This window comes from Physella acuta, unplaced genomic scaffold (assembly GCF_028476545.2).
Source record: "Physella acuta isolate Inbredline_101_S28 unplaced genomic scaffold, ASM2847654v3 ptg002156l, whole genome shotgun sequence".
Taxonomy (NCBI): Eukaryota; Metazoa; Mollusca; class Gastropoda; family Physidae; genus Physella; species Physella acuta.
In genome coordinates, this window is record NW_026733657.1 from 20083 (window position 1) to 31692 (window position 11610).

The 11610-nt window shown below is 34.3% G+C and overlaps 1 protein-coding gene across 1 annotated transcript; it reads left to right on the plus strand.

Annotated features, from left to right (window-relative positions):
• Positions 1-6277: 6277 nt before the first annotated feature.
• On the plus strand, positions 6278-10160 carry LOC131932382 (stearoyl-CoA desaturase). The gene is made up of 5 exons (XM_059289306.1): positions 6278-6442; positions 7939-8189; positions 8461-8591; positions 8888-9093; positions 9326-10160. Exons 2-5 carry the CDS (start codon positions 7973-7975, stop codon positions 9768-9770), a joined length of 999 nt encoding a protein of 332 aa, XP_059145289.1. The 5' UTR covers positions 6278-6442; positions 7939-7972; the 3' UTR covers positions 9771-10160.
• Positions 10161-11610: the final 1450 nt, after the last annotated feature.

Below are 11610 nucleotides of genomic sequence, written 5' to 3' on the forward strand. Positions count from 1 at the left end.
TGTAAGATCAAACAAACATGCCTATAATGATTTTAAAAAAAAATCCGTTGCAAGTACATTAACATTTTAGCTTAGTATGACATGTCTCGTCAGAGGCGTAGCGACCCAAACTTTCGATTTGCAGCCCCCCCCCTCAAAATTTCTATTTGCACCCCCCCCCTCGAACTTTTGATTAACACCCCCTCCCCTCAAACTACCTTCAATTTGTTTTTCCAACCCATTTTGGCGCCCCCCTAAGGTCGGCGCCCGGGGACAAATGTCCCCCCCCCCCGCCCCCCCCCCGCTACGCCTCTGTGTCTCATTCATAATATACAAACGCACCCCCCCCCCCCCGAAGAGATGCCTGGAAGAAACTCAGATAGGAAGGGATGATGTTGTGGTCAGCACTATGCCCAGCAGCCTTTACTTTACTTTCCCCCAACGTAAGTCAGATAACCATCAAAGTAAGGTGGACTGTTAAAATTTGATACAAATGCAGCCTATGCATTATCATCTAATTATCTTAACTAAATTGGATGCTTGTAGTAACAAGTTATAAAACTGCGTTTGAAAAAAAAACAGCCAATCGCAGATAGAACCGGTATTGACAAGATTTTTAACTAGAGTTAAGCCAATCCCGTACATGTCTTGATCATGCGCTGTTGCTGCGGGACTATCGCTGATAACAACAGCCACGCACTATCTTAAAAGCTGTTGGTCCAAAACGTTAGCCTCTACGAAACCTTGTCACCTCATGTATTGAATGACTCATTCCAATTCTGTAAAATTTGGTATTTTCCAGAAACGAATTCAAGGCTAGATACACTAGATAGACTGACTGATTACATTCATAGATAGACTGACTAGATCTACATACTTAGTCATTTTAATCATCTAGTAGAGACCGAAAAACTAGTCCTTACGTTCATCTATTAAATCTCCATGTCTTTAATCAAATTAATTACAAGAAGTATTGCTTACTTACATTAGAGATCTCGTTTTAATTGATTGGCACCAGCAGTGGTTTGTTTGACACTTTCTATGCAATTATTTCATTAAAGAGTGCATCCTACCGTCCATTCAACTTGCGGTTTTCTTCGCGCTAAGCTGACTACAAACGGAAAGTTAAAAATTAAAAACAAATTTTAGAAATGAAATTTTTATGAATGCTGCTATCTTTTGTGATTGTCCACGATTAGTATCCTAATTTATAAAAGCCCAATGTGCGCACATCTCTCTCTCTCTCTCTCTCTCTTTCTCTGTCCGCAAAAAATTTTCGCCGGACATCACGTCAGAATCGGCAGCGATATATCGAGAACTTTTTACGGACTTTTGTTGAAAAAAATATGTTAGATGTTTTAAATGTATAACCACAAAATTATTTAAAGAAGAAAAATAAAAAATAAAGGCGTATTCGAATGTAGAGAAACAGTATTATTTATGCAACCGGAAAAGCATTAATATATGTGAAAAAGAACGCATAAAACTGTGACGTCACTATTGCTTATACATTAACTAATGACGTCATCTGCCGTGTTTAGAATGAAAAGAAATGAACTATTTCATTCAAATTTGATTTAGATCTACGTACACTATGAAATGTATACAATACAATTTTTCCGGCCTAAACTCATAAAATTTATTTTATGTATTTGGATTCTAGATCTAGAGATTCTAGATCTAGACTAAATCTAAATCTACGCAATAACTAGATCTAGACGTAGACGCTAAGATCTAGATTTAGACTCTAACTTCTCTAAAATCAATTCCAAAAATAAATTTCTATATTAGGACTAAACTATTTCAAGACTTATTTATTTTATACAAAATCTTTGTTATGAACTGGCTAATTTGGGATAAAAAATTAATTTGAAAGAATAGGCATATTCGCGTAAGTTAAGATTTTAAAATACGTCTTTCATTCTCCGTATTTTATAAGGTGCCTAAATAGCGGAGATGTTAGTGTACATTAAACCACGCAGGTGGTGCGGGTTCGAGACACAGCAAGTCAACTTGGTTGATGTATTCTTTTATATTATGCTCGGGCTAAACTTAAAAAAAAAATTCTTTTAGGAATCTAATCTAGATCTAGATTGTCGGGTGTCCGATAGGGCACTTCCCGGCGCCGCAGGCGCTTCAAATTTGGCATGATCTTGCCTTGGTGCGACAGAACACGGGGGCCGGTTGGCCGAAAAGTCTACGATGTGGGGGTCAAAACTGACCTCGACTGACCGGTACCTTATATGAGCTATAAATCGAAAAAAAATGTCCACCGAGGAACCTCTTCATAACTCTTGAGGTCGTAGACCGACCTTCGGGCGAATTAATTAAGCATTCAAATTCTCAATGTTTTCGAAAGCCTAAGCGAAGCTGGGCAGCATGCCTAGTTTAGATATAGCGCTGTAATCAGAAGGGAAAACAAATTTGCAAAATTGGGGCCTAATACATAAGTATTTAAAAGCTTTAAAATAAAATAAAAAACAACTGTAGCTCAAAATTTTTTACTAGCTGGGAACATCAATTTTCAGTTAGAAAAGAAATTGTGTGCAATGTTTCAGACTTTTTCTCGTGGGAGGGAGCGGACTATGTTTTCCGGTAGTGTGTGTGGGGTTGGGGGGGGGGGGCACTGGTAAAAGTATATATTTTCTATATAAATTCTGTTTCGTTCGGGCGGGATAATGCTGGACACTCCGCCCCCCCCCCCCCTCCCGAAGAGAATACATCATTCTATAGAAATGGAAAAAGGCACAGGCAAAAGTGTGATATAAATCTATTTTCTGTACTTTGCATATGCTTTACTAAGAATGTCAAAACAGAAAACCATCAAGACCAGAGTTTCTTCCAGGCATCTCTTCGGGGGGGGGGGGCAAAGCCCCCCCCCCCCCGAAAATTTTTTACCGCCCTCCCGAACGAAATGAAATGTATATAATTTATATAGAAAATATTTACTTTTAACAGTGTCCACCCCCCCCCCCCCCCCGAAGAAAGTCTACCGCCCCCCCGAAAATTTCAAGTGCCCCCCCGGAGAAAAAAGTCTGGAAGAAACACTGATCAAGACAATTACAAAATATAAGATCTGTAGTGTTATTTCGACGTTCACACAAGAATTAAAACTATTAGATCTATTCTGGTAATAATTCTTCAAACCTTAAGCCCTGAGCCTAACCCAAACCAAACATTAAGCGTAATGCTACCCTACCCAAATCCCTTACTTAAATGTTATGTCAATGGTCGATTTGACTTGCTTTATATTCAATTTAGACCCTCCTTTTTGTTTCGTAACTTTTGCTAGAATTATTTTTTTAAAGTTTATTTCATTCATTTTAATTTCTCGTATACGGAGTATTGTACCCTTGTGCAAAAAAAAAAAAAAAAAAAAAAAAAAAAACAAAAAAAAACAAACAAACCCCGAAATAGAGATTTTGACAACTTGACTTTTTACACCCTCATGAGCCGTCGGGAGATCCAGTTTTGCAATCTTGTGTGTGTTTGTATGTGTGTGTGCGTAAACACCATTACTTGTATACTGCTTCAGTTAAGGGGACGACATTTCACATTAGGCCTAAGAGATTCTTTCCATAGGTTCTAACAACTTTTAAAGCGATTTCCTGTAACCGGAAGTGATACTTATTTTTTGTTTGGTTTCTCTAAACCTTTAGAATTGGTTTAGATAGCAACAAAAAAAAAAATCCACCATTTGTTGTTAAAAGAAGGTATCATACTGATGTGCATGCTCTCAAAGTATTATCTAGATTTGTTAAAAATCGCACCAAGAATACATTATACCAACCGGTGCAGTGGATGAAAATCAAATTGATGTGTTTTGAAAAAAGTCTTCCATACATCATTCAGTATAAGTATGCAATATCAGATGTCAGTTTTATGGTGCTGAATACATTGATGGGTCGTGGTCGACCATAATTAATCATTGTAATGTCGCTGATGGTGCCTGCATGCAAAGACCGCCTGCCAATCTCAGAAAAAAAGAAAGACTAACTTATTGTTTCTTCTCGCCTCAGGTGTCATTCCACAGGAGCAAGCTTTGTTCTACAACGGGCTGCCCTGCCATACAAAAAGCTGAGAATGCCTTCCACATCCTGATGTCTCTGAAGAGACTGATGATGATTTGTACAATTCTCAGTTAATATTAAATTAAGTGTTATTCTGTTACATTTAGTTATTCTTGTTTTTTTTATACAATGACTAGCCATCGGTACCCGTTTCACGTGAATTATAGGCCTATATTTTTTAAAAATGTTGAACTTGTTTGAGAAAAATAATTTATAAAATAGTTATTGGTCAAAACGCAAATCCGACACATTTAACATAACACAGGCGCACACTGATTAAGTGACTTAAATGATTCAGTTAAAAACTCGGCTATTCCGTGGTATTCTTCTTGTTTTTAAAGTGATTTATTTTTATTAGGTTTTTTATTAGGTTTATCAGTCTGTCTGTCGTCGTGGATAAAAACTGCCCCACGAAATTTCGGATAAGAACAGATACTACACTTTGATCTTAGCCAAAAGGTCCTAGGTGCTTTGACCACAGGGTCTTTGACCATAGGGGTTTGACAATAGGGGGTTTGTCCACAGCGGGGCTTTGACCACAGAGGGGCTTTGACCATAGGGGGTTTGATCATAGGGGGTTTGTCCTCAGCGGGGCTTTGACCACGGATGGGGGTTAACCATAATATATAGATTTTAAAATAGAAATTATAAATTGTTATTTCATTTAAATTTGTGATACAATAAATACGATTTTATACATGTTTCCTGGGAGTCCATTAATAGAAATTAACGTACTAAAAAAGCCAAGAGCGATATTTTAGTCTCCACATAAAATAGAATTTATTTTAAACATAAATGGAACACAAATAATGCGACATAAAACAAGTTTCACAAATAAATAGTGTAGATGTACTTGAAAATACATACATATAAAGGATAACAAAGGATAAAAAAAAACATGCCACAGTATAGTCAAAGAAGTAATACTTGTATGGTTTAGATGACTTGTATTTATGCATGATGAATTAACATATTACATCCTGCCGCAATTTAAAATATAATTACACAACTTTTAAAATTAATCCTTACAATATATGGACAAAGCGCTTGTTATTAAACGCCAGCATTGGACGAACCACCTGTGATCAAAGATCCTACATGGACAAACCACCTGTGATCAAAGACCATCTGCTGAGAAGACACCTGTGGTCAAACCCCCTATGGTCAAAGCTCCTGTGGTCAAAGGTCCGCGCACCGAAATTTCGATCACTTTTAACTGACCAATTCGTTTCAAATTTCGCACGTGGGTCAAGACTAATCTGACATCAAATTTAACTTAATTGGATGTCAAATTAATGTTTTATGAGTTAACTAAATTTTTTATATAAAATACTATTTTACGCTCTAACATTTCATACGCGCATTTTTTTTCAGGTTCATTTGGTGCGCAATTGTTTTTGTCATGCAACTCTATCGTATTAAAAATTTTAAAGTACTAAAAATGTATAAAACAACAAGCTTTTATAAAATTATGCAGTAAGAGGGAGAAAATAAATGATTTTCTTTAAATATAATAATGAAGTAATATTTAAATAACTAAAAATAAAAGCGTGGGACGCTATATTAATTATTATGTATTAAATATTTTACTAGAATTTAAACAGAGACCCACACATTTATTTTTAGTTATTTAAATAGTAGCTCATTATTATAATTAAAGAAAACCATTTACGTTCACATTTTTAGTGCATAATTATATAAAAGCTTGTTATTAAAACGTTTTTATGCATTTTTTTAATGTGCTGAATTTGTTGACTGTAGGCTACTTAATATAATAAGAACCCCCTTCTCACCCCCCCCCCCCCCTCCCCCCCTCAACTAATTCCAATCTCCCTCTTGAATTATTATACAAAGTGCCAACTACTGAAATTAATAAATAATAACTATTAACTGAATAAAAAATCTAATTATCATTTAATGCATTAATTTTTTATCAGTTTATCTAAAATAACTGATGTACTTGTATTTCACTTTTAATTTTACTTTTTAAGGCACGCGGGGAAGGCAAGCACAAAATCGAAAGGATAATTACTATTATATAAGTCTGCTTAGAATAGTGCTTCATTCAAGAATAGCATAAGAGTTAGAATATTTTATGCTACAATTATTGTTAAACTTTTTATTATATTATTAATTATAACTTTTGCAATAAAATATTGTTTAAGAAATAACACTTGTCAGTAATTGCTTAAAATACTAGTTTCCTTTCGAGCTTGAGCCTGGCCTGTCATTCGATCGAAAACAATCACGCCACTATAAGACTGGTTACTGGCCTTGTTCACATAGATCAGCTGTTCAAGGATAAGAAAGATCAAACAGTATTAATAAGTTCAGTTAATAGTTAGTGTTCTTAAACAATAAAATAACGGTCATTTCAGTCTATGAAAGTTAAGGTAAGTTTCGTTGCTTTTATGAATACCATACTCATTTTAATAAATACTTATTGAGGATGATTTATTAGAACTTTGCGTCGCTGCCGGAACGGTGACCGGAGGGAAAGCTAAGCGTAAGCTGGCTAGAACTTTGAAATCCCTCCACAATTTGTTTTACTTGATTACTTTAAGCAGCCTTTAAGTAGATTTATTGCTTAGGAAACGTTGTCCTACCGAACTATTAAAATAAATGCATGCAATGTCAAATGGTTGATTAGCATCCCAGCAGCAAAAATTCGGACTTGAAAACTGGATTGCTCTCACTCTCTCACTGCGCAAAAGCAATCAGAATCACAACTCAAAACAATAAGCAATAGGGAGGCTGGGGTGTTGATCGAAATGATAGGTCTAGTTATAGAAATCACTGTAAAGTAAAGAGTTTTTCTCTGGAATTAGTTCTAGATCTAGACTCTAGTTATTGAAAGCGAAATTTCGTATTTTATTATGTACATGAGCAGACTTATATATAATGACTATCCAGCATGAAACAAGATGGCCACATTTTCACTCAACAAAAAAATTACAATGAGCCAGTAACACTAATATAATTCACTGGATCAAGTTAATCTAGATTCTAGAATGTCTATTTTTAGTAGGCTAAGAATAATCTAAAATTCTATAGGGCCTACAAATTTTAATGTAATCTACCAGTTGAGTTAGAATTAGATAGATCTAGACTCTAATACCATTCTACCATTACTAGAAAGCCAGAGAGTGAGTAGGCTACATACATATGAAATTCTAAGTCTAAGTCTAGACTAATCACTAATTGGGTAAATTGACTCTATAGACTATTTATTTTCCAAAATCCAAGACATTGTAATTAAGGGAGTATGTTTATAGCGGTGTCTGATATTGGAATCTTCTCTAAAAAAGGGGTGTAGGACTTACATTGGAGATAGGGTTAGAAAGTCATATTTGTATTTTGTTTAGGATACTACCAGTCATCATTAGTAATCTAACATCCCATTTTAAAGAAAATTCAATTGTAACATTATCAGACACTTGTATAACACTATAGAAATAAAGATCAAAGTAGTATGAATATCTCTGTAAAATTTTATACAGTAGATAACGAGCAAGAGAACATCTTGCATTTTTGCAATGCTTTCTAGATTTTAGGAAATTAGTTGAAAGCAATGCTGTGCATCATATATGCGTCAGACATAGCTTATGTTTAAGTCTTAAGTAATTCTCATTACTTTCATTCTTTTAGGAAATTCATGTCTTTCTTCCTCTTTCTAATTCTATGAAATTTCTTTCTGTATTTTTAAAATAATTTATGTCTTTAGAACTAGAGTTGTAAAAACTTGTACTTGTAATGCATGGGTAAAAATCTACAGTGTTTCAGTGGGATTATTGTTGCTATTTTTATTGTTATTGTTGCTGTTTTAAGTATTTTATTGTTATTCAAATTATATTCTTTATTGAATTTTGAATCATATTTTATTATATAGGTATAGGAGACATAATTTTTTAACAACCTAAACAATGGCCCCAAGGAACGCTGCAGAAAATCCAGACTACGAAGGTGATAGATTGGGTCTTGATCAAGTGGAAGCACTTATTGCAGAGCCCAATCTTAGTCCCAAACGTCCACCTATGGTCATTGTTTGGCGCAATGTGGTGCTTTTTATTTTTCTTCACTTAGCTGCACTATATTCCTTATTACTGATTCCAAAAGCGATGTACCAAACACTCCTATGGAGTAAGTATATTTTTAAAAACATTTTTCCTCACATTTCTTCGTTGTTAATTTGAGTTTCACTAGGTTGTTTTGTTTTTAATAATTTTTAAATTTATATTTCTTTCTATGTAGTGTGAGTTAAAAATATTATCATTCTCTTCAACAATATAATCATAGGACATCTAACTGAAAATATTTTATCAAAGGTTGCCCCATTTTCTGTTTATAGAAATTAATTAATAATAAGAATATTTTAGAGCCCAGTTATAAAGCAAAATTTTAAAACTTTCAGCTGCAGTCATGTATTACCTAGCTGCTATGGGAATTACAGCAGGAGCCCACCGTCTATGGTCACATAGGTCATACAAGGCAACACTACCATTACGGATATTTTTGGCATTCTGCAATTGTATATCCTTTCAGGTTAGTTTTAAAAACAATTGTAATTATAAGACATTTGTTCTATGCTAGACATACTTTGTACTTCCTGGTTTATTTGATATTCAAAAAAAGTTTAAATTATCAAAATACACCAGCATTGGGGATTAAAATGAGCAAGAGAGTAAATAAATTTAAAAAATAGAATTCCAAGTTAAAAGTAAGCTCTATTTATTTTTTGCATTTGAATATTTGTTGAAATGGTTTTGGTCATACACTATTTATCTATTGCAGAAATAGGTTTTATATCTGAGATAATTGTTCTTTTTTACTGGTTTTAGAATTCCATTTATGAATGGGCTCGTGATCATCGTGCTCATCACAAGTTCTCAGAGACTGATGCTGATCCTCATAATGCTAAAAGAGGATTTTTCTTCGCCCACATGGGTTGGCTGCTCGTGAAGAAACATCCAGATGTGAAAGAAAAGGGGAAAATGATCGATCTTTCAGATCTCAAAAATGATAAAATTGTTGCATTTCAAGATACGTAAGTTTCACTTCATTGAATATCTCTTAACATATCATTAATTTATTGGGGTGAAAATGTTAGGCCTAAGACATTTTAGAGTATTATTCTGGTCAATAATTTGTTTTTCAAAGGAAATCTATTGTAAAGATTTTGATCTCCATCAGTAATCAAAAGAAATAATTCAGTGTTAAATTTGCTAAGACTGAAACAATACTTTCAAGGAATGTATTTTTAAATCATTATTTTTCAGGCACTACAAGAAGCTAGTTTTGTTTTGTTGCTTCATCCTGCCAACAGTTGTTCCAGTTTATGGTTGGGGTGAAAGTGCTTTCAATGCTTTCTATATTGCTGCTATTTTGCGCTACACGTTAGTATTGAATGCAACTTGGTTGGTCAACAGCGCTGCCCATATGTGGGGTCAGAGGCCTTATGATGAACGCATCAACCCTGCTGAAAACATGGGTGTTGCTTTCTGTGCCACTGGTGAAGGGTTCCATAATTATCACCATGTGTTTCCTCATGACTATTCTACTAGTGAGTTTGGCTGGCATTTTAATCTTACTACCATGTTTATTGACACAATGTATTTTCTTGGCCAAGCTTATGATAGGCGTAAGATACCCATGGATGTCATCTTGAAACGTAAACTTAGAACCGGAGACGGCTCTAAATGTTCATCAAACCCTCTCAGTTAAAAAGTCATTTTAAAGCCTTTTGGCTAATTTTTAAAAATCTTGATATTAAAAGCTTATCAGGAAAACAGTAAACTTGTCTGTCCCTGTTTCCTAAGTATTGTCCAGTTGGTCCACAATTTTATGTAGGGTTAAGATTCAAATTTCAAATAGTCTTTGAATATTCCCCTTCAATTCCGAACAATACAATAAACCATGGACTCATTTTATTAAACATTTATTTGTCAGTTTTAAGTACTAGTTTTGTTTGTTATTTGGAGGATAGAGGGGGGGGGGGATTTGGAGAAAGAAGGGGGGGGGGGGAGGAAGAAGGTTAAGTCAGCTATGCCAATGTTTAACATTTTTTTTTTAAATAGCTGTGAGTGTCTAAAGAATTAAAACAGGCAAAATTTTGATACTTTTTTTCTTTTGTTGGTGTGAAGTTTGTCAGCTGTTTAATTCCTAACTGTTTCTAGGACTACATAGCCTTTAGTGGTTTGTTAAAGCAGTGAATGCAAGTTGGGAATAAAAAACGCAAAGCAGTTCGATTTTAAGTTTTTATGGGAGAAAAATTGCACAAGTCACATGAAGTACGATGAAGCCTAATATCTCTTACTTATGGCAATGTAATGGGAACACTTAGTTATCCAGTAAAATTTTGCCCATACCCAAAAGGATATGTTTTTAAATGAATTACTTGTTGGCCTAAAGAATCCTGACTACAATATTCACTCAAAAACAAATAATTGTAAGTCTATCTTGGTTTATTCCAATGGAGAATCATTCTTATTACAGTTTCAAATTGTAAATGATATTTTTTGTTAGATCAATAAACTAATCCATTCTATCAGAATCCTGTTGTTTTAAAGTTGACAACAAAAATTAATAAAAATGATCCTAAAACCAGAGCAAAATAAAATATTTCACTAGCTAACTTGGTTTGAGTGTTAATTAACTACTTTGTCAATGACATTACTATTGTATGATGATGCGCACCTAGAAAATAAAACTTCAAGTTGAGGTAAAAATCATTGTGACGCCTATTTCAGGGTTGCCTGCATGCGAGGATTACACAGTTTACACCTAAATGGTTAGGCCTTTGCCTTAAGTAAAAATAGATAACTTTTGGTTCCCGGTCCACAGCTTTAGATAAAGCTATTAAAATGGAACCTATAAATGCTGATATTCTTCTCGTTTACATGCTTCTTGCAGAACACCTGTTTTCTACCTTTCCACCAGCTATGTTCTGACTGTGTGAATAAGCTGTGGCTATTAAACATGAATCTTGACATTGAAAGACTGAGCGAGCATGGACAGTTCCTAGATAAAACCTGATCTCTAGTGTCATGCCTGCTTTCTTAAAAACAGATCACCATTTATATTTGGGGTAAAATTGTCTACATTCAGACTTATGCAGGAAAAAAAAGCCTAAGAGCTTTCGGCCTGTCAATTTCTTTATTTTGCTTGGCAAAAATAAAAACGCAATTTCTTTAAGGGATTATTTTATGTATGAAACAGCTGTGCAGACAAGAGAAGTAAGCCTACTGTTTCTTATTCATTCTTGGTTGTAATTTTTAAGTATTAATTCTCCTAAATCTACACAGGTCTTTTTTCAGTTCATTGTCATTAGGTATAGTTAAGATTCTGTTTGCATGAGTTGCAATTAACGCGAGAAGGAATAATTGGTATCTGGGCAATGAAAACCCATTAACACTTGTAAAACACTTTATGACCTGTAGAGTGTAACAGCACTTGAACTTTGATAAAAAATTCAAGCTGATTAAAAAGACATGTACAGCACTTAAGCTGATAAAAAAAAAACAACCAACCATTGTAGCCTACAAGAACAAAGCAAAAATATATA

What these genes read in the sequence shown, in the direction of transcription:
- LOC131932382 (XM_059289306.1), top strand. Translation starts at nt 7,973, where the DNA reads ATGGCCCCAAGGAACGCTGCAGAAAATCCAGACTACGAAGGTGATAGA. An exon ending in GCAATTGTATATCCTTTCAG is followed by an intron (nt 8,592 to 8,887) that starts GTTAGTTTTAAA and finishes TACTGGTTTTAG; the next exon opens with AATTCCATTTATGAATGGGC. An exon ending in ATTGTTGCATTTCAAGATAC is followed by an intron (nt 9,094 to 9,325) that starts GTAAGTTTCACT and finishes ATTATTTTTCAG; the next exon opens with GCACTACAAGAAGCTAGTTT.